General features: G+C 45.2%; 1 protein-coding gene across 1 annotated transcript in view; it reads right to left on the reverse strand.

The window, feature by feature from the left end:
* Window positions 1-23,956, reverse strand: part of CMIP (c-Maf inducing protein) — a 208,647-nt gene that overhangs the window by 39,872 nt on the left and 144,819 nt on the right. Inside the window, exons 4-7 of the mRNA XM_015405806.1 lie at window positions 16,884-17,045; window positions 12,429-12,470; window positions 3,108-3,170; window positions 534-614 (exon numbers count right to left, since the gene is read on the reverse strand). Of these exons, the coding sequence (XP_015261292.1) occupies window positions 534-614; window positions 3,108-3,170; window positions 12,429-12,470; window positions 16,884-17,045 (348 nt within the window). The remainder of the gene's footprint in view (window positions 1-533; window positions 615-3,107; window positions 3,171-12,428; window positions 12,471-16,883; window positions 17,046-23,956) is intronic.

A 23,956-nucleotide genomic window follows, 5' to 3' on the forward strand; every position in this document is an offset into this window, starting at 1 on the left:
AGCTTTTTTGGTAAAAGAAAAAAATCCAGCCTCTCCATGATAAGCACACAAGGCACCTTTTACCAAACAAGATGGAACAATTTATAACGTTGATCCAACAATCATATTAAATTAACAACACTGAACATGCCAAGGGAAGAGATTCAACAGCAATAGCCAGCTGCCTACAGCCAAGAGGAAAAGGGAAGTACTGATATTTTAATACATGAATTGGAAAAAAACTCAAGTAGGCCTTGATCTTCCTAAGTGAATGCCCTGGAAAACAACCAGTGAATGTGTGTTTCTAAACAATAACATCACAGGTGCCAAGAGAACAATTACCACAGAAGGCGTTCTAAAGAGAAGGCGGTGCCATTGGAAGGGCCCTTGCCCTGGCTGCCACACACCTAACCTCCGGAGGTACTCGGGGGACAGGGCCTTGGATGCTTCTCACCCTACAATACGTTGGGTGGACGAAGAGAAACGATTTAGGAACGGAGTGATGCCAAAGAGCTCTCTCTGTCTGACATGTGACGCGTAACGTCTGGACTCACCATGTTGTGTTTGAGGATTCTCTGCACAACTGGAGTGAAGACTTCTATGACCACCATGGACCGAGGGCGTTCTCTGCAATGCTGCAGAAAGACAAAAGACAGTGAGAGTGAGCTACATTGCCAGTATCTTTCTTCAAAGCCCAGCACAAAGGCTATTCTTTCTGGAACTCCCCAAATACACTGGGCAGGATGCAACCCAGGGAAGTCATACTGATTTCAATGGCAAAATGAAGAACCATGTACAAACTTTTCCTGTTGGAACCAATAGGATTAAAAAATGCTCAGTTTTGGGTAGACCCCTTGCCTGTAAAGAGTCTGTTTCTAACATTACACTATCTAATTGGCTCTGCAAACCAAAAGAGATGCTCTGAGGTCACTATTCTCCCCAATTTTTTTTTGCCTTTCCTCCATCGAGTTACATGCAAGTATATAGTAGGATCTGGGAAACCAGAGGTCAGATCCCTGCTCTGCCATGACCTAACCTACCTCAGGGGCTCACCAACCTGGGGTTAGGAAATTCCTGGAGATTTGGGGATGAAGCTTGGGAAGGGAAATTGGGGAGTGGAGTGCTTCGCTGAGGTATAACGCCACAGAGTCCACCCTCCAAAGCAGCCATTTTCTTCAGGGGAACTGATCTTTGCCATCTGGAGAGCAGTTGTAATCCCAGGAGATCTCCAGTCACCATCTGGAAGTTGGCAACCCAAGCATCATGGTGCCTGCTGACACCTTTCCTGGCCCACTAAGTGCTTTTAGAAAGTGGGTAGGACCTTCCTAGCAGAGGTCATGGGGATTTAAAGTGATAAGTTCTTTAAATCCCCAGGCAACCCTAGATGTTGGTCAAATGCAAGAGGAGAGAACTACGTACACGAGTTCCTTGGAAGAAGGGCAGAATGAAAATGTACTGCACTGGGACATGGAGAGGCCGGGAGAATAACTAGCCCACAATCACTTAGGAAGCTTCATGGCTGCGTGGGAACTTGAAGCTGAGTCTCCACAGTCTAACCTGATAGGCTAACTACGATAGCACCCTGACTCTGAAGGATACCGAGCCACCTTTGTGTATTTTCAGTGCTGGGTTGTCAGAAAACAAGGCAATCCAAAGTATATGGGTTGGAGAAAATTCAGAAGGATCATGGAAGGCCGTTTAGCAAAGAGGAACACAACCCAATATAAACATTTGCACAGCACAAATTTTGAGTTTCACATTCTGTAGTCCATTAATCATAGAGCATTCTGTAACTGACACAAATCTGAGATCCCAGAAACTTGCTCTGAAGTGCAACAGACTTCTTCAAACGACAGCAACCTAACTAAAGAAATGTATGCCCCCCCAAATCTCAGAGCGTCATTCAATACTACAATAACAGTTTACTTACAGAACAAAGTTTGAGTCCAGTGGCACCCTGAAGACCAACAAAGTTTAATTCTGGGTATAGAAGAAGAAGAAGAGATTGGATTTATACCCCGCCCTTCACTACCCAAAGGTGTCTCAGAGCGGCTTACAAACTCCTTTCCCTTCCTCTCCCCCCCAACAGACACCCTGTGAGGTAGGTGGGGCTGAGAGAGCTCTTAGCAGAAACTGCTCTTTTTCAAGGACAGCTCTTATCAGAACTACGGCTTGCCCAAGGTCATCCAGCCAGGTGCAAGTGGAGGAGTGGGGAATCAAACCCGGTTCTCCCAGATTAGAGTCCACTCACTTAACCACTACACCAAACTGGCTCTCAGCTTTTGTGTGCACATGCACATGAAAGTTTATAACCAGAATTCAACTTTGTTCGCCTTAAAGGTGCCACTGGATTCAAAACTCTTTTCTGCTGCTTCAGGCCAACATGGCTACCCACCAGAATTTATTTACAAATGCACATTTCAAAAGCATTAAAAAGGGTAACATTTTCATGTGCTAGTCAGGGTTTAAAAAAAAAAAAAAAAAGGTGCCAGAACTCTCAAGAGGGAAATGAAGTTTTCAATCTGTATACCGAAAACTAACGAACTTTTAAACATTCTAAAAAGAATTTTGAAGAGGTTCCGGAACGCCGTTCCCCCAGAAAAAAAGCCCTGGTGCTAGTAAAATCTTCAATAAAACTATTACGAGATTGTTAAACTGTGAAATTAATACATACAGCAGGCGGTTATATGGGTGGGTTTTGTGATTTAACAAGTTCATGATTTAATGAAAAGTGCATTACAATTTATGCTGCTTTTGAAATGTGTATGTGTAAATAAACTAGCATAGCGTGAATGATTTTGTGAGGCTTAGTTCTTTTACTATAATGGCTTCTTCTAAACAGCCCTTGGAATTATGGTCTGGCAAAGAACTTAGATGTCTTAGTTGGAAATACCTTGCGACCTTCTCACAGAAAATACAATATTCAGGGTTCCCAGAAAATTGGCAGATATGAGTATAACTCAAAACAGAGTTACACCCTTCTAAACCCACTGACTTCAAAGGATTTAGAAGGGTACAACTCTGCTTATGATTATACCGTGAACCAGTTTAAGTCTAGAGAGTAGATATGACCTGAATAAAGGAAATAACCATATTCTTGATTTTTTAAAAAGAACATTCAGAAATACCTTGCAAAAAAATTCACATAAATCTGGAGGTGGATGGTTATTTTCCAGCAAAGGAGCAATTGCCTGAAAAGAACAGGGAAAAAGAAGTTTATGCATTGCTAGTTGCCTGAATCAGGACAAAGAAAAGGATATTAAATGGGAACAAAGCAAAATATTTTCTACGAGCCCACCCACCCCCGACAAGACTGCCATAATTTCTCTAGGCCCCAGAACAAAGTTATTATCCACCACAATCCCAACACAGAAATGCACTGTCATGAGTCATACAAGAAAAACATAATTTACTTTTGAAATATCATGTATTATGTTAATGGGCTTGCAGCTGGACCCTGTAAAGCGTACCCCCCCACACACAATACTTGGGGGTTCTGGGTAAGGTGAGCATTCTGTTCAGGGATGGAGGAAAAGGATCTCAATGAAAGGAGTCTTTCATACATCAGCCTCCTCACCCTGCACTCATTCCCTGGGCAATTTCCTTTTCCAGGATCTATTCAGACAGTGCATTCTATCTATCTGCTGCTTCTTCCAGCTCCCTGGGCAAGAAAAAAACATCCATGGAAGGTAGAAGAAGAAAAATATGACAAGATAACAGAGATAGCATGGACGGCTTCAAAAGGGAATTAGATAAGCATATGGAGCAGAGGTCCATCAGTGGCTATTAGCCACAAGGTATAGATAGGGACTCTGGGGCAAGTGATGCTCTGTCATCTTGGTGCTTGGGGGGGGGGGGTCAACAGTGGGATGGCTTCTAATGTCCTGGCCCCACTGCTGGACCTCCTGATGGCACTGGTGTTTCTGGCCACTGTGTGATACAGAGTGTTGGACTGGATGGGCTTTTGGCCTGTTCCAACATTGGCATCTCTTATGTTCTTATAGCATGGTTCTTGTTTGGAGGACTGAGTTCTTCTAATGCATTCTGGAGGAGAATGCTTATTCATCTATATCAGACTGATAGATGACTACTGCTCTAATAATGCAACTGCTTGCAGGATAAGACCAAGGTCTATCTTGTCCAGCATTCTTTGTCCCAGAACAGGCACCCAGATGTTTCTGGGCAGTGACAGGCAGGATATGGACACGGTGGTGTTCCCAAAAGGCTTTTTCTCAGCATCTGGTTCTCAGAATTATGAGGCAGACGTCTCATCTTAAAGCCATCTCAGGGTATTTACTAGAGTTGACAGGCCTGTGCACAACCCCTAGGAGCTTTGGGAGTGTAGCACGGGGAGGGGAAGCGTCGATCTATGTTGCAATGTCGTTTCCAGATGAAACATCATTCTGCCTCACTTCCCCCATTTCCCTCCTGCCACTCATTCAAGCAGTGGCGAGGGCCAGGAGGCAGTTGTGGGAGACCTCTCACTATCTTGGGTAAGCTGGCAGCCCTATTATGTACAAACATAAGTATTTTAGGAGTGAGCCTGCTGTGCAAATACTTTCACTACATTTTGGGTCGATTCTGTTCTTCCCCAGAAAGGCAGGGCATAAATATTTTAGATAAACAAATAATACATATACTGTTTTCTCCCCCCCCCCGGAGCCAATTTCATCAGTAGCTCAGATCTGCGTAATGCTGATTAACGTGGCCATGTGACAATCATGGAGCTCCTCCCACCTGCACTCTGAGCAGCTTGTCAAGAATTATGAAACTGTTGCGAAATCTTGAAGGTTTTCTTTTTTAAAAGTGATGATCAGATAACTTTGTAAGTCGGTTAACCACCAAAGCAGACAGGATCTCTCAAAACACCGGTGAAATGACACTCAGGGTTCCATTTGTGTGTTTGTTGGAAGAACAAAAGGCAAAGGAAAGCAGAGTTCTCTCCACAGAAGAAATCCCATCCCACTTTTGTTCGAAGGTATGCCCACACGGATCCAAAGCTAGTGTCCACCTCTGTGGAAGCGAGTCCCGCCCCTTCGGACACATTTAACCTAGAAATAAGGGGGCCTGCTCCTTCCCTCTTGTGAGCAGCATGCTGCAGACCCCCTGGGCTCCTCTACTGTGTGAGAGCCCTAGTCTACAGATCCTTGTGTGCCACAGCAGGTGGTGCACGGAGGGACTTTTGCACCCCAGGGATCCCGGGGGCCCACTCGACCATGAGCCCGGCAGAGGGTGCCACGTTATGTGGCCCAGGAGGGAAAGTGAATTTGGGAAAGGGAGTCTTGAGTTTTCAAAAAATCTGAAGAACGTGACTAGTTTACTGAATACCACAACATACATTTTGGATCAGGTTTCTTAACAGCTACTGACTATGACTTAAAAAAGAAACTTTTTTTAAAAAAATAGATAATTACGCAGATGCCAACAGTAATGCAAGAATACACAGAAGCTGCTACCCTCAGTCACGTCAGTCACATAATTTGTTCGCAAGAATCGATGAACAAGCACTGATCTTGATTAAATGTATTTATTATCTGCCTTCCCTTCGTACCAACGCACGTGGTTCGTTATTTTTGACATTACTGCCTAGTCTCATGACTCAGCTATTCATCTTGATATTCTATCTTCTTTTCCATATGTTTTTAAAAATATTATATATTTTATTATCATATATATATGTATATATATGTATATATATATATGTATAGGTAAAGGTTCCCTTGCTCGAAATCCAGTCGAATCCGACTCTAGGGTTGCGGTGCTCATCTCCGTTTCAAAACCGAAGAGCCAGCGCTGTCCAAAGACATTTCCGTGGTCATGTGGCCAGCATGACTAAACACCAAGGCGCACGGAACGCTGTTACCTTCCCACCGAAGTGGTACTATTTATCTACTTGCAATTTCTTGCTTTCGAACTGCTAGGTTATATATATATAATAATATAGTAATAATGACACAGCCATCCAGTAAATGCATGAAGTAAGAATTACCCTGAGTAAACATGCTGAACAAGCTTTCTCCAATTGGAAAGCACAGGAACCAGAGCTGATCTTGAGAAGATTAAAAAATATCTAGAGGAGACTCCACTATCTAAAGTAAGCAGTGAATATAAAGACTTATTAAATTGTTTACCAAAAAAAAAAAGGAAAGCACAAAGTTCTTTTTTTCTCTTCTGACCCAAATGACTAACACAGGTGTTAAGTGGATGGGAAAGCTAGTAAAAATGTTTGTTGCAGACTTTTAAAAATTATATTCAATTTTTCTGTCATTGAAGAGCTCAAAGCAGCCTACCTAACATTGCCCAGAGGGCTCCAATCCAGGCACTGAGCAAACTTGGACTTTCTTTGCTTTAGTAAGATTCAACTACTTACAATACTCATATGGTCTGACTGTTATCGACCAGGGCCAGGGTGTTTTCAGCCCTGGCCCCAACCTGATGGAACTCTCTGTCTAATGAAACTTGAGCCCTGTGGGACTTGGCTCAATTCCACAGGGCCTGTAAGACCGAGATATTCCACGGGGTGTATGGTTGAGGACAGTGGCAGCTAGAAAGATCACCTGGGCTCCCAATTATCGGGCCGCGAATCTCGCTGTACTGGTTGCCCCCTTAGTTATCCACCTCTGAAGGCTTGTTGGGGCACAATCCGATATGACACGATAGAGTGATTCTTAACTGTAAGGTTTGGTTTTAAACTGTGGTGTTGATTTTATTGTATTTAATTGCTGGAAGCTGCCCTGAACCCTGCCTGGCAGGGAAAGGAGTGGAATAAAAATCAAATAAATAAATATACACAACCTTACCCTTATGGCTCCAGGTGGCTTATAATTCCAAGATTCAAAGCATACAAACACACACACACACACACACACACACACAAAACCATTAACACACCTCCATAAGAAAATGCCTGCAGCTTAAACCCCATTAAAAGCTGTCAAAAATAAAATGGCCTTAGTGTGTGTGTCTGAAGTGCCATCAAGTGGCAGACAACTTATGATGACTCCAGGCAGGAGCACTTCCTAAAAAAGAAAGTTCCCCCCTCACTGGCAGTCTTTAAACAGCGGCTGGACAAACACTTGTCAGGGATGCACTAGGCCAGTGATGGCGAACCTTTTAGAGACCGAGTGCCCAAAACCCACTTATTTATCACAAAGTGCCAACACGGCAATTTAACCTGAATACTGAGGTTTTGCTTTAGAAAAAACAACTCATACATTAACTTAAGATGATCCAAACAAAGTAAGGAAAGCAATCCCAAATGCTTTCATTTACTTAAAATTATTTGGCAGAGAATTCGACACATTAATGACGGTCTGGGCCTGGCTGGGGCGATGGCACGCATGCCTTAGGTTCGCCACCACTGATCTAGTCCAACCCCCTGCCCAATGCAGGATCAGCCTAGAGCAGTGGTGGCAAACCTATGGCACGGGTGCCAGAGGTGGCACTCAGAGCCCTCTCTCCCCTTCCAACTCTGTGATTTCTATGATTCTAAAGGACTGTGCCCCCTCACTTCTTTGGAGAACCTGTTCCACAAGAGGAAGCCCCTATAGAAAAGGAGTAGTCTCTGCTGGGTGCCAATCAGCCACCAGAAGTGGAGGAAATAACTAGAAGGAGGCAACTAGAACACCATAATTGGTGAGCAGGGAAGCATAGGGAAAGCCAGTCTTTGAGGTATGTTAAGCCCTAGCCAACTCAGAGCTTTAAAGGTCAGAATCAGCATCTCAAATTGAATTCAGAAACAAACTAGCAGCCAACATAGCTGTTTTGAAAACAGGCAAGATGGGTTCCTGTGTGGTGTTGGTGGCAAGTGCTGTCAAGTGGCAGACGATGTACAGTGTGCCCCAGAGACCACATGTGCCCCAGAGAGCACTGAGGTCAGGGACACAGAGTCGCCTGGCTCTCCCTGGCCCGAGAGACGCCAGGTGGGCTAAGAAGAAGAAGAAGAAGAAGAAGAAGAAGAAGAAGAAGAAGAAGAAGAAGAAGAAGAAGAAGAAGAAGAAGAGAGTGGATTTATGCCTTTTCAGTGGCGGCTGCACACTGGTGGAATGAGCTCCGGGATAACATCAGGACCCTGTGGGACCTTTTACAGTTCCGCAGGGCCTGTAAAACGGAGTTCTTCCACCAGGCCTTCGATTAGGAGCCGCCACTGATGAATGTGCCACCGGAACATGCTATGGCCCATATAAAACACCAGTGGATACTGCCTCCCTTGAAGGGATTGTATATTGATGCCGCCATCACCTGCACCGTTCCTCTTAGATTTTATGACGTTAGGTGGTCGTTTATGTATATTTTGTTGTGTTTTAGTGTACTGACTGGTTTATTGCTTTTAATGTTGTCTGCCGCCTTGAGCCGGGTCCCGGCAAGGCGGGATATAAATTAATAATAAATAAATAAATAAAATGATGCGGGGACCCCAAGGCAAGAGACGGAGAGAGGTGGTTTGCTGTTGCCTGCCTCCGTGTCACGACCCTGGTGTTCCTTGGAGGTCTCCCAGCCAGGCCCAGCCCTGCTTAGCGTCTGAGATCTGACAAGATCGGGCCAGCCTGGGCCATCTAGGTCAGGGCTCCTGTCAGCCTAGCCCCTAACAGAAGTCAGGCTGCCTCATTCTGAGCTTGTTGCTGTTTCTGGGTTGTCTTCAAGGGGCAGCCCAGCATAGAGCATGTTACCCTATTCACAAAGGCTGTGCAGGGTTCAGGAGTGCCTGCAGCAAAAAGACAGCTTGGCTTGTGGAAGCATCTGAGCTTTTCCGGCTCCTTTGAAGTCTGGCTCCCCCACCCCCACCCCCACCCAAACAAACCTTTAATTTTCCAGTCACTGGGCTCATCCTTCCCTGTCCATCACTAGGCAACTCAATGCAGTTACATGCCATAAATGCATTAGAGGGTTACGGCTGATGCGATTCATGTAATGAAATCATGTCACTGTGGTCTCCCATTGGAAATTACAATGTAATTCTAGAACAAAGGGTTCTTAGCACAATGGGGAGGCCCCGGGGCTTTTCAGTCCTTCAGCAAAGGGATTCCTGGTATCCGTTTAAGAATTAGAACTCCTGATGCACAGCGGTGGAGACAGTTTGCACTGCATCTTTTTAACACCTCGGTTCCCTGCCCTCACGTCTCAGCCCCTTCAAAGCCCCCCCCCCCAATCCCTGAGGGGCCAGGCTTCAGATGGCCAAAAACACCACAAGGAAGCCAGAGGGGCTGTGGCTCAGTGGCAGAGCACCTGCTTGGCATGCAGAAGGTCCCAGGTTCAATCCCTGGCATCTCCAGTTTAAAAAGGACCAGGCTCCCAGGTGATGTGAAAGACCTCTGCCTGGGACCCTGGAGAGTCACTGCCAGTCTGAGTAGACAATACTTTGATGGGCCAAGGCTCTGAGTCAGTGTAAGGCAGCTTCATATGTGAAAGGAACAATGCATGTAAACAGACCAAACTGTCTTCCAGTCTTTGTCCCATTTAGTGTGGAGTAAGTTGTTAAGAGAAATTCTCTTAATTCTTCTTTATCCAAGTTGTCTCTGAAATCCAATGATCCATGGTGGGTTCCCCCCCCTCCCCCGGAATTTGGAGTCTGTAAAATCAATTCTGTTTGTATCAAAGAGAAATCTAAAGACAGAGGGAATTTCTGCAGCATTTCAGAATTTCACTCTGTAGATGCTCAGAGGCAAGCAATGTCTCCCAAGCCTTCCTATCCTCCTGCTAGAGTATCACTCTGTTGTTGCATGAGCATGAAACAACTGCAAGGGCTAAAAGTTAGGAAAGGGGGTGTTGATTACTCTACAGAGAGGAATGGAAGAAAAATCCTGCTTTTAAAACGAGAAAAAAAATGACTTTGAAGAGTCAATGGCTATATCTACAAAAGTGACTTCTGTAAAAACAAATTCCCTTTCGCATAACAAAACAGGAGGAAGTAAACACTGAACCACGCAGACACAAAGCATGTTTTCCGCAACAGTGCTAACACACACCCTCTCAGCATGCAAAATTCAACAAAAGCTCTCTACCCCTTTAAAATACTTCCAAGAGGTGGATCTCGACCAAATCTTTCTGGACTTAGAATGACCCTGGGGCCACTCCGGGTCAATTCCAGAGGCATGTTCTGGAGTTTTGTGCTTCCCAGAAGGGTGTAGGACCAATTTCGATCAGGACCCTGGGTCCTGCTGAGAGGGAACTTATACCCTCCCCACCCTCAGGCTGCGTGCCAGGATGGCAGAGCGATCAGAGTGCCGGACTAGGATCTGTGAGGCCCAGGTCTGAATCCCCACTCTGCCACGGGAACACACGGTCACATGCTGTTGGTCTCACCTACCTCACAGGATTGTTGTGAGGAGAAAATGGAGACGGGGAGAATTTTGTAAGCTTCTTTTGGTCCCCACTGGGGGAAAAAGTGAAGTATAAAGGAAGTAAATAAATACATCAATAAACCTACCACAGGTTTAGAGGAAACGTACCATGGTATCTAGGGTGGGCTGTTCGAAGTATAAACAAAGTAAATAAATTTTCCTACTCTGAAACAGCCCCAGGGAGTTGCTATTTGCCTCACTAGGGGCTCTACATGTACTGATGAGTACACGTTATTCCCCCCACCCCCCGGCAAGGCAGTAGCTCCCCGGGACCATTTCAGGTTCAGAAAAATGGTGGTGGGGCGGTAGAGAGTTCGAAGCTCCTTCTCCCTGTATGTCACAGTCCCAATCCATATTTGGCCTCTGCATGCCTAGGAAGCACGGAACTCCAGAATGGATCTCTCGAGGCGATCCAGGGACGTCTCCATGGGAAATATAACATGGAGCTGGCCCCCCAGTCTGGCTCCGATTCTTGATAGAAGCAAATGACACAGAGTTCTACATGTCCCCCACTTCCCAAACAGTATTAATTTCTAAGTACACCCTCCCTACTTACTCCTGTCACCAAGATCACTATAGGCACCTTGCCCCTTGGTTGACCACTCACAGGAACCATAAGCACCATCTTGGATGCCTCCTTCTCACCCAAGTCTACTTCATTTCAGGTCAAGATCTGCTTGTACCTTAGCGATTTCTGCTGCTACCTCCCAAACAAAGTGTCCTCAAATAATTCCCCTCTCTCTTTTTTCTCCCAGCACATTCTGCCTATTGATATTAGGTATTAACTAGGAGCCCAAATTAGCCTAGCCACTATTTGGGATAGAAAGGAAGGCAACTGTTGCTTTGGAAATTGATTGCCATGACTACCACCCAGCTCAAGTGGACTCCTGAGTGGCGGTTAAGTGCAATTCACACCTGGCAAGATTCGCTGGTGTGTCACTTTTTGCTGGAAGATTCGGCGAGGCACAAAAACGATCAGGTGACAGCAACATCCTAGATTAGATTACTGAACAAGTCTCCTGGAAATCGCCCGCAGCTGAAATTAAATTAGAATGATGGAGAGGCAATCTTCACCTCTCTGATAAATTGCTGGCACCATTACAATTTTTATATTGGTTCCGAGGATGAGAAGAACAGTGATTCCTCTCCCTTCGTTTAATGAGCTAACTGGGGATTATTAACATCTCAGATTAGAGTTGTAACTAGAGCTAGGACTGGATGTGTACTCAGAATCGGGGGGGTTGGGTAAGACCTGTACTCTCACAGTCTCTAGCCCCAGTCCTGATAGCTAACCCGGGTCCTGTGCATGATCCTAGCAGTCCCTGCCGCTTCTATGGGGCCACATGGACTTCCAGTGCTACCACCATCTTTAAACTTAGCATCCTAGGAAAAAATGAACAAAAGGGATAGTCCTGGCATGGTACTGTTGGGTCCAACCTAATGGAACGAGGGAGGTGGGAAGGGAAACGGCTGTGGTCATGAAGGTGTGACCAATTTAGAGATTCCGATTTGAAATTAAAACTGGGCCCATCACAGTCTCCCTATCAAGACATCATGTTTCCAACAAGGAACGATACTCTGTATGACTTTAGATCACTGAAAACCAGATATGTTAAAATAATCTAGGAATACCGAATTCAGGAATTTGGTGTTGGACTAGGGTTGCCAGATCCCCCCCGCCACCAGTGGCAGGTTGGAGGGATAGGTTTGCCAGATCCATGTGGGGAAACTCCTGGTGATTTGGGAATGGAGCCTGGGGAGTGGGGTACAATGCCGTAGAGTCAGCCCTCCAAAGCATCCATTTTCTCCATGGGAACTGATCTCTGTAGTCTGGAGAAGACCTGTAATTGGGCAACCAATTTCTGAGCACTATGATAGGTAGGGAGGAAAGCACTCGGTGTTGCGCAAGGTCTCACACAAGCAGAACTGCATAAAGTCTGTTCACGTTTCCACTGCCACATTGGTGGATCCAACGAGTGTCTTTGTAATTCATGTTCTCCTGTGTCTAAATCAAGTAAATGCCTTGCTGATCTAAATAATTAGGTCACTCATAGGACACAATAAGTTTGACATGAAGCTGATTGGCAAAAGATGTTCCTTTATACTTACCACGATAATGTTTTCATGCTCTTGAGTGGTTAAATTGGTATTCTGGGGGGGGAAAAGTACAAAAACCTTATTTATTGATGTTTTTAAATCAAGATTAATGTACAGTTTGGTGCTGTTTTGTTACATGCATTTACTTACTTACTTCCTTTCTACCCTTCCTTTCTCCCCAGTGGGGACCCAAACTGGCTGACATCATTCTCTTTCTCCTCCATTTTATCCTCACAACAACTCTATGAAGTAGGCTAGACTGAAAAGTGTGTGACTGGCCCAAGATCATCCAGCAAACATCCATGGGAGAGTGGGGATTTGAACCTGGGTTTGCTGGATCCCAGACTGAAATTCTAAGCATTACACCACACTGGGCCTCTTACTTAACCTTGTAATTAAGGGCCAAACCAAAAACAATGGGGACAGATCTAAATTAGTTAGAGAGGATTGTATGGTTCCCTTGATGTCAAGGAAGTAGGTGAAGACCTTTCCCCCCCACTAGGGTGGATCCTACCCTATTTGACCACTATACTGAGCAATGTCTGAAGCCTCCAACGTCATTTATTTATCTATTTATTTATTAAATTAGATTTACTAGGCTGCCCTTCCCTACAAGGAGGGCTCAGGGCTGCTTACAACAGAGTAATATACAAAAAACTTTAAGTTAAAATCAGAATTAAAACCACCTAAAAAGATCGATAAAAACAATAAACATATACTAGATGATACTAGATGAGAGGAAAAAATCCAGCTCCCTGGCCTCCTTGGAGGGAGAGGTTACAAGGGATAGGGAAATATAGGAGAGTGGCAGATGTCATACTGTCCTCTTCTCTGCCTCAACTGAAGGCCTGGTAAGTGGTGTTTCCTCCAATGGACAATAAGAGACGATTAAGACACTATAATCATGAAATCAACAGCAGTACCTGTACTGGGATGAAGTCAAATGTGCCCTTTCCTTCATCTTTAGATTCACTTATTATTCTTTTTCGTCAATTACACCTCTGCCTCAACTGAAGGCCTGGTAAGGCCGGTCCCCCATGTCCATCTTATTCTCACAACACCTAGGCTGAAGGAAGAGATTTGCCCAAGGACACCCAGTAGAGTGTCAGGGCTGAGCTGAGATTTGAACCTAGGTCTCCCTGGTCCTGATCCAAACACTGTAACTACTACTCCACACTGGCTCTCTGGCAATATCACGGCTGCTACGGCTACCACTCCAGCTGTTGCTCTTTCAAGGTTCCACTATGGCTGTGACCCCTCCCATAGAAGTGTATTACCTAGTAACCAAGGCCAGGTAAGAAAATATGTTGTCATCCCTAAAAGATTGCCTTCTCCTCATCGGAAAACCCTGCTGACAAATGGAGGCTGTTATGTGTTGGACTGTTTGAGCCACCGTAGACCTGGGGAGGGGTGGAGCTAAGAGTCTCCCAGGTGTGGGAAAGCTGGGTGGGCTCAGTTAGTTACTGCCTATTAAGACATAAGTTGCAGTGCTGGTGTTCACATAGGGTTACCAAGTACTTACCGCGATTCGGCGGGGGACACATGATCCCCGGCCGGAACATTCCTCTCTGTAATGCACCATGCCGTCACCAGGAAGTGATGCTGGGCGACACTCTGACAATGGAGCTGAAAACTCGATGGTAACATCGAGTTTCCAGCCCCATTGCCAGAGTGTCGCCCAGCGTCACTTCCTGGCGACGGCATGGTGTGGCGTGTCTGTTGTCCGTGTGGGAACGGTCCTGGGAAGAAGTATGTGTCCCCCACTGAATCACGGTAAGTACTTGGTAAGCCTGTGTTCACATAATAAATGGATTGCTGAATTGCTGAACTGCCTGGCCATCTCAATACTTAATAGAGGCACTGATGCAAACTGTCCTCTTCCCAATCCTAAAATATTACTGTTTTTTATGACATTATCAACAGTCATACAATAGAAATAAAGAACTGACTCTCTTGAATTTAGCTTGTCACCTCCCTGGTCACCTGCAGATGATTCCTTCTCGCCTCAGGAGAACAGACAGCAAGCCTCTACTGATGCTAAAGGCTTTAATTTTACTTGCTAATTTTGAATGACATCATTTACTTCACAGAAAACGTTTCAGATAAGATTAGACTCAGTAAGGCTTCCACAGTTCCTGAAGAGCTAAGGAATAATCTGGCTTCAATCAAAAGAATTTAAAAGCAAAACAAAACAAAAAAACTGCTGGTTCCCCTCTATTTTCCCCCGTGGTGGTTTTGGACATATGAAACCGAACACTTCATCATCAGAAGAGGTTAGCTGCAGACAAATAGCTTCAAATCTTTTAACTGACTCTCGGAGAATCGGTTCCTGGGAGTATTCTGGAATGTGTCACTTTATTTCATGTCCTTAAAACACTTTAAAACCGTTGGTAGTTTTTACTGTGTGTGTTTTTTAAGCCTCCACATTAGCAAGGTTTATATCTGTGAGCTTAAATGTACAGAGAATGTTTTGAGAAAAGAATAACGGAACAGGAGGATTAGGCTTGGCCAGAACCATGTTGATTTCACTTGGAAAATTTTGTGGCTCCAAACCTTGGAATGGATTGCAGATGTTGGATTGGATTCTGCAATCAATGGTGCAACCTCATTTGGAGTACTGTGTACAGTTCTGGTCACCACACCTCAGAAAGGATATTATAGCATTAGAAAAAGTGCAGAAAAGGGCAACTAGAATGATAAAAGGGTTGGAACAGTTTCCCTATGAAGAAAGGTTAAAGCGCTTGGGGCTCTTTAGCTTGGAGAAACGACGGCTGAGGGGTGACATGATCGAGGTTTATAAAATTATGCATGGAATAGAGCAGGTTGAGAAAGAAGTACTTTTCTCCCTTTCTCACAATACAAGAATTCATAGGCACTCAATGAAGTTCTCCTGAGGCGGTTAGAACTGATAAAAGGAAGTACTTCTTCACCGAAAGAGTGATTAACACATGGAATTCACTGCCACAGGAGGTGGTGCCGGTTACAAGCATGGACAACTTCAAGAGGGAATTAGATAAGCATATGGAGCAGAGATCCATCAGTGGCTATTAGCCACAAGGTATAGATAGGAACTCTCAGCCTGGGGCAAGTGATGCACTGTATTCGTGGTGCCGGGGGGGGGGCAACAGTGGGAGGGCTTCTAGTGTCCTGGCCCCACTGCTGGACCTCCTGATGGCACATGGTATTTTTGGCCACTGTGTGATACAGAGTGTTGGACTGGATGGGCCACTGGCCTGATCCAACATTGGCTTCTCTTATGTTCTTATGTTAACCTATTTCTAGCAAAAAAAAAAACCGGCCTGGGTCTCTTTTGCATGTGCTTAGCCCCCAGTTTGCACACGGCAGGCCATCAGGTGTGTGACATAAGAGAGCACCCTAACAAGAAGACTCCTCTAGGCTCTGCTGGAACTCAGCCTGAGGGTCGACTGCAGGGGTGGCCAAACTGTAGCTCGGGAGCCGCATGCAGCTCTTTCACATATATTGTGATGGGCCCATCTCTGTGATGGCCCAGGAAGACCTGGCACAGCCCAACACGACATGCTTTTAGGAGAAAGCAGAAGACCCACTTCTTTCTCAGTGAGGCTACTGGCAATTGCTGAGTTTTTATAAGTTTTGTCTTGTCAGTTGATATATTATGGGCACAAATGAGCCAAAAAAGTACTTTTCCTAAGGAAATCACCATGACTTCAATGTATATAACTAGGACTTGACTGCCATGTATATTTTAAGGTACCAACTGATTCCCCCCCTCCCTCTTTTGGTGCATATACTTGTTTTATAAGCTGCTTTTTTGTTTACTTACATATTTATAACTGCCTTTCTCCCCACTGGGAACTTAAATCAGCTGACCACATTGGTCTCCTCTCTTCCAATTTTATCTTCACAAAAACAAACCTGTGATGTAAGCTAGGCTGAGATGTTCATTCTCAGTCCCCCACCCCCATCCCGGTAAGGGTGCAAATCTGTTCAGGGTCTCCCTGACCACATGGCTCATAAGGTGTCACACAAAGTTTGTAACCAACAAACTAGCAAACTAGGAATTCTGCAAAACAACTCAGAGGAGTCTATTTCTCCAGAGACAGTAGTTGACACAAGGAAGGTTTTCCTGAATTTGTAAAGGTTTTTTTTAAAAAAAAAAAAAAAAAAAAAAGAGGAGGAGGAAGAGATTGAATTTATACCCCAACCCTTCACTGCCTGAAGGAGTCTCAGAGTGGCTTACAATCTCCTTTCCCTTCCCCTCCCCACAACAGACACCCTGTGAGGTAGGTGGGGCTGAGAGAGCTCTCAGAGAACTGCCCTTAACAGAACAGCCCTGAGAGAACTATGACTGACCCAAGGTCACACCAGGAGCTCCATGAAGAGGCGGGGAATCAAACCCAGTTCTCCCGGATTAGAGTCTGCACTCCTAACCACTACACCAAACTGGCTCTCAAAAAAGAGCAACAAAGAAAATCAGGAACAGCTTACTTCTGAGAGCAGCCTGGAGACAATCTCCAGAGGGGCCTGATGGATGGATTCATCCTGCAAAGGAGACGTCAGCGCCATGTCCACCAAAGTTCGAATCTCTTTCAGTACAACCTCCAAACGGCTTGGGTTACTGAGCACCTTCTTATACTTGTAGATCTTTTTCTAGAAAGAGAGTTTGTAAACAGAAACATGGAAGAGCAGATGTTAGATTAAGTAACTATGAGGAAGCTGCAAAAATATACAACATTCTACAAGCTATTTAGGCGAAAGAGATTCTGCATTATGAGAGAGCAGGGGAAAACTGGTCATGTTTAAGCATGAAGGAAATGCACCTTTAAAAAAATCCTTTGGTAGAAATTTACGTGGCACCTTCATCTTAGATTCTTAGGGAATGGATAAGAGATCAATTGATGAAATGTGCTTTTAAACCATTTATTTCCAACTTGTACATTTTGAGGAAATAAGTCACGTTGGGAGGAATGGGCTAACAGGTCAGAATCGACACAAAAAAAACACCCCTGAAATAAGAGGCAATAAGAGGTCTTTTCATAACTAATTGTAAATGACATAGTACAGGTTAACAGCATGAACTGGGAGCTGGGTTTCCCTCAAAGCTGTGCAGGTGAGCGGCCACTCATTAACACAGGAAGCCACGCTCAGCAGCATTCTGGGGCACGCAGGGTCTTCCACTGCCCATGATAAGATTACAGCAGTTATATTCTGCTCAAAACTGCTCTGCTCAGTAAGGGGGGGTGGGGAAATAAGAAGGAACACTGACAGGGAGTGGGGAAACTTCCCATAGCGTTTTTAAAAAAAAAACCTATCTCAGGTATAAACCTATTTGATGGCCTTATGCAAGCCATTGACTGTCAGCTCCCTACCCTATTTGCTATAATGCTACACAGTTCTACTAACAAAATGAAGTTATTTCACCGGAAGGAAACCATTCTGTCCGCATGTCCATCCCAGTATTCAAGAAATAAAGTCTTTCTTTTTTTTGCATGTTAGCTAGAATTACGTTTTCCCCCCAATGGCCCTGGATTAACCATTAAGCAAAATAAGCACATGCTTAGGGCAGCAAGGAAAGGGGGGCACCACAGAAGTTTTTTGGCTTATATTGCTTACAGTTATTTAGTGCTAAAAAAAACTCTAAAAGTTTATATTTAATAGTTATGGGGTCTGGCTTGCAGGATGGCCTGAAAGAAAACTGAATTTGTAATCTCTTATTTCACCTTCAGCACTTGTTGAGTCTTAATGTCTCGTCAGTTAAGCGACGAAACGGCAGAAGGGCACCATTGCTGGGCTGTGCTTGAGCTGGCCTTAGTCTAGTCCTGGCAATATCCAAAACCCTATTAAACTATCCTTGAAACCAAGGGTACCCAAGAGTCCTTTCGATACTTTGCCCAAACTAGTTTGGCAACCATCAACAGATATGTTAATAACAACCTGATATTAAACTGATAATTTTGCATAGACATAATGCATTAAAATTGGTAGTAGATCAGACCTTCACCTTACCCCTAACCGACAGAATTATTCCAGGCATCACTGAGACAACAGATGTTAAGTATCATTCCCCCTGCTTTCTGCAGGCGTCGATTGGTTACTGGCTTCCCCATTTTGAAAGCACCTAAACTGAAAACCGTGCCAGTGGCTGATTTAATTAGTTTCTCCTTTCCTACACATTGAAGCCACCTGATACTGACTTAGATCATTGTTCTACCAAGGTCAGTATTGTTTATTTTGACTGGCAGCGGCTCTCCAGGGTCTCAGGTGTTTCCCATCACCCACTGCCTCATCACCCACTGTCACTTATAGCCATGTCTGGTTGCCCAATCTGAGGCTTACTTAAATGTGGGAAAGGGAAACCCCACATCCCCACTCTATGTGACCTCCTGGCTTCCTCTCTGTTGGGTTGCCAGACATTGTTAAGGGGTAGATTTCATATCCCAAGTTTCAACCAACATAGATCAAGATGGGTAGCTGTCTGTCTGCAGCAGTAGAAAAGAGCAAGAGTCCAGTAGCACCCTAAAGACTAACAAAATTCGTGGCAGGGTATCAGCTGTCGTGAGTCACTGCTCACTTCTTCAGCTATTATTCTTTCAACCAACATGGCATTTAAAAAAGTTCAATTTTCACACCATTCTAGAAATCAAGACGCATGTATCAAAATACAACTTTTGCATCTATTGTGGAAGAACATATTTGACGTCTCTGTCACCCATATGTCTTTACACAGATCAGCCTAAGTGTAAGCAATACTTCCTCCAAAGCCCTCTTCCCGAGGTGTTCGCTGTTGCTATTTTATCATTTACAGAACAGAGGGCAATCGAGTCTTTATCGTGTTCATCTCACCATCTGACAAGATCAGTTTTCCATTGGCTAACGCTCTGTGCTTTTGCGAACCCTCCATGCTTGATCTGTGTTTTATGTGCCCATCAACAATCAATGCCTTCCCTAGGCAGCATCTTGCTTTACTCTTACTCATAATAACATACTAAAAAGTACAGCCATTTCACCACTCCAAAAGGCAGAAAGAAGCAAAACGAGGGGAGGGGGAGGCAGAAGACAAAAAGGGCACGTAATTCTGTCCACAAGCACAGGTTCTGGCTTTTGTGCTTGGCATTCTGAAAGCAACCAAGATGGGGGCGGGGGGGAACCCTATGATGGCTGATTTACTTACAGTCTGCCTGTGAATTAAAACTGTATGCCTAAACAGAGAGACAAAAGAGTGGTGTCTCATACATCAGGCAGAAGAGCTTGAACAGAGCACGTCATAAAATGTAGCACACAAGGGCTTCCACAGTCCCCGCCTCCCCCCCTCCCCATGCACCGTCAAACACAATTTTAAATTTTATGCTGATGAGGGTTTCCACGATGATTCAGCTGTCATCACTCTAAAAGGCAAACAGGAGAACATCAAGGGTGCCCCTCCTGTTCTTTGGGTGAGCCAGCTCTGCATCCCACAATGCAATAGAGCCAAGTTTGTACTGGCAAAGCAGAGGCTGGAAACATTCCTCTCATCCTCATTACTGCCGGTTGATTATTTTATCCATTAGCAAAAGACCAAGCATTTAAAAAGCACACATCCATCAGTGAATAACAACAGGTATGAATAAGGAGTTATTAATACTGCCACCCCATTTTCAGAGAAATCAAGGAGCTTCTGTTTGCTTATCACCAATATGGTCTTCATCAGATATCTAAGTTGTCTTCCACCCTCTTAGGGACCACAGATACTCAATTTTGGGATGTCACGGTACATATTCTGCCAGTAGCCCTTGCAAACACACTGTATTTACAACAAATGCTTCTAACAAGAATTGCTATAAAGAAAAAATACTTCTCAAAATAAATTCTCAGGTATTAGCCACTGCAATGAGCAGCAACAAACACAAATCAGCACAGCACATCCTTTTCACGGATCTCACAAAACTCTCCAAGCCTTTCCACAGATGGCACTGAATGAAAGCAAACTGGAGAGGGAAGGTAGAGTCGAGTTGAGCCGTTTTAAGCCAACTGGACCATGAAACAAACAAGACACCCTCAGAAGCAAGCGCCACAAACCAGCCACACTGCTGGCTAGTCCGGGCACCCCAGACCCCTCCCTGCCTTTCATTCCCCGCACCTCAGAATCCATGTGGGAAGCCGACCTCCAGCGCCGACGCTTTAATCCGACCGGGGAACAGCCTGGGAAGAATGGCTAGGGCTGGGAGAAAAGACGGCAGACCTTTGGAAAGCTGCCTAACTCTCCCTTGCAACTTTCCTTTTAAAATAAACAAACTAAAGGAGGGGGGGAAGAGGCAGGGGCTTACTAAACCCACTGCAAAGCCTTTTAAATATTTCCCCTCAAGAGAAATGTCAAGCCTCCCAGAGCTGCTGTTGAGAGGAGAAGAAACAACGGAAGGGTGGAGGGGAGCAAACTGCCTGATAGTGAAGGGGAGGAGGAGGAAAGACCTGGAACGGCTGGGCACAGATGCCTGGAAGATGTTGTTTGAAGCGGAGGGGTCAATCTGTCTCCAGGCTCCCACAGCGGAACAGTCGCAAGAAGAGAACGATCAATGTCTCTTCCTCGCTCGGTTCCAGCTCTCTGGGCCACAGGGTATTTAAATATGCTTGCATAAGGCACCGTTATCTTTATGAAACGTTGCTGTAACGCTGAAGAACAGAGGGAGGGAGGGTGGGACCAGAGAAAGAAGAGGATCTACCACAGTCCTCCAGAGACCTCAGCTCTGGCAATCTTGGACTGGTTCCTGGACCACAATGCTGTGTCTCTCAGCACAAGACTTGGAATAATCGGCAGAATTCAATCACCATTTTGGGCTCGCGATGGGAGAGTACAGATGGAAACTGAGCACAGTTTTGTGTAAGGTGGTCACCTCTATCTCCCTGCCAAGTGGCAAGGAGGATTTTCAACACTCCCTTGACTCCCTGTGTGTTGTTTTTTTTAAATTACTTCTCTTATTTACACAAACACCACCGATGTGCAAGGCGCACACATGCACAGTCAAGCCCCTGCTCCAAAGAGGGGGCCAGCATCATTACTCTGCACCCAGCACAAACGTGCAACGCAAGGCTTTCCACGGGATTCCACCCCACACATACATTTCATGAGTCAATATGTTTTCTACCCTTTTTCTGAAGTTTCATAAATAGAGCGTATTGGGCTTGCAGCCCAAGTCACCCGCTCCTACAACCCCATACCCTGTGGAGTATATATATATCCCTTCCATGGACCCTAAAGGAATAAAAATTTAAAGGGGGTTGGGGAGGAAGACAAAACTGGAGGGTGGGAAACAATGGAACCAGGAACACAAAAGGCGAGTGCAGGTCGATCCAGTGGATCAGCTTACCCCATGACTCCATCTCTCTTTACTGTGGGAAATTACCACGGGGTAACTCCATCAGAGGTCATTTCGGGGGGGGGATCGCGGGGGATCGCAGTTCCCCCGGGTGAGGTATGGGGGCGGGGCACATGACAAAGCCCCGCCCCCTGCTTCCGGCCACCCCGCTTCCGGCCCTCATTCAGCCAGGAGGAGGCAGGAGAAGAGGGAGGGTAAGTTGCTTCCTCCCTGCCTCTCCCCACCCCTGCCTGCCTGGGGCCAGGGAGGGCCTTCGCAGGGCTTCCTTGCACTCCCGCCGGCCTTGCAGGTCCACCGCCGGGCCCCTCATGGGGCTCGGCAGTGGAGCTGCAAGGCCGACAGCCAGGACCGTTGGGGGCGGGGTGTGTGGCCTTATGACACACTTCCGGTGATGTCAGGGTGTGTGGCATATGCTAATGAGTTATGCTAATGAGTCCCCCTAGCTCTTTTTCTACGAAATGACCCCTGAACTCCATCATCTGTCATCTGTATTCACACGGCTGGTGTAGTTGAAGAATGCAAGAGTACACACTGAAATAGCATGCCTATGACATTCTTTATGTCATAGACTGGCGTGCAGAGCCAGGAGTGATACTTGCTCAAAACACATTAATTCAAGGGCAAAGGGGGGTGGGAATCAACCTCCCAGGGAAGGGACCCCTGGCCAAGCTCTTCTAGAGTCCTCAGCGGCTGAGGTCTTCCCAACCCTTAAAACTAGATACTCACAGAACTTCATGCTTTCTTTTCTGGCTCAAGGTGACAAAAGTGTAGCATGTGGAAAATACAGGCATCTCTCTGGATCAAGTCCATTTTAACTGTCTCAGCACCACCTTTTGATTTCTACCTAATTGCCACCTGTTTTAACAAGCCTCCTGGGAGATCCAGGTAAGCCACGACACTGAAGTACCTGCCTCTCAGTGGTGGGACTCCGGCTGCCTTGGAATCTATGGGCTATTCTCACTCATTTAGCTGTCAAACTCTACCTGTTCCCTGGAACCCTGTTTATCTGTCTGACTTGTCACTTGGTTTCCAGCCTGGACATTTGTCTTGGAGGGATGGAGCCACAGTTTAGATTGCTACCGGAGGTCTTCTCAACTGGAGATTATACACGAGACTTCAGTATCAGGCAGCTTCAGATGCTCCAGTGAATCAGATCATCTGTCCATCTAGCCTAGTTTGGTTGACTCTATCTGGCAGAGGGCTATCAGAGTTTCAGCCAGAGGTCTCTTCAAGTCATACTACCCCTTTTTTAGTTAGAAATGTCAAGGACTGGACCTGTGACCATCTGCATGGTGGGCATATGTGCTGTTCCCCAAGGTACGTGCCTGCTAATGCTGATATTCTGTGTAACCTTAAGTAAAGAATTCTATCAGTTTCAACAACCAATATTTAACATACGGGACCAGTTTCAGTTTCCCAAAAAACAATAGGTACACTTTAACATTAAAGACCATTCTGTGGTCAGTATCCTGCCACTGAGGTTGCTCTGGTCAGCTGATCAATTGTTGTTAAGAACTCCACCTTGCCTATAACTTAGATTATGTGTCAGCTAACAACAGAACTTCTTTTGTGGCTGCCCCTGTGTTAAAGCAAACCCTGGTGGAACCTCTTTTTGCCACAGGGAATGTGGAATTTGCTCAGCTGGCCCAGGTCTCAAGACACTATACCTCAGTGAAGAGTTCATCTCTCCAAATTTACCACCACCATCCAGGACTCACGGAGTTCCTTTCTGCTGTCACAGGTTGGGGAATTAGAAGTTTACTTGACGTGTGTGGTCTATAATCCAGACATGCTATTACTGTCTCTTCCTCAAATTAAAAATCACTCTCCTACCCCTCATGGATATAGCAAACAACCTTCGGCAATCCCATTTGTTAAGAGTTATCCAAACCCAGTCAGGCTCTCAGTAAGAATGAGTTAGGTTTTTATAAGTGGGTGTAGAGACCGACCACATGAGACCAATTTCGGGAAAAGGAAACATTATCTCTAGTTGCATGAGCTATTGTTGGTTACGAAGAAAAAAAGCACGCAGTTGAGAAACAAACAACAACTTCTGAGTGAAGGAAAATAAAACGAGTGTTAAAATACTTTCTCCTTAAATCTAAAAATTATCTCTTGTGAAGGTAATTTAGGAGGTAGGCAGAAGAATCTTAAAGTTTCTAGATTTCTTGTTCAGGTTCTATTCACGTTTCTATCTTTTTCCAACATCTG

This window comes from Gekko japonicus, unplaced genomic scaffold (assembly GCF_001447785.1).
Source record: "Gekko japonicus isolate JY-2015 unplaced genomic scaffold, Gekko_japonicus_V1.1 scaffold144, whole genome shotgun sequence".
Taxonomy (NCBI): domain Eukaryota; kingdom Metazoa; phylum Chordata; class Lepidosauria; order Squamata; family Gekkonidae; genus Gekko; species Gekko japonicus.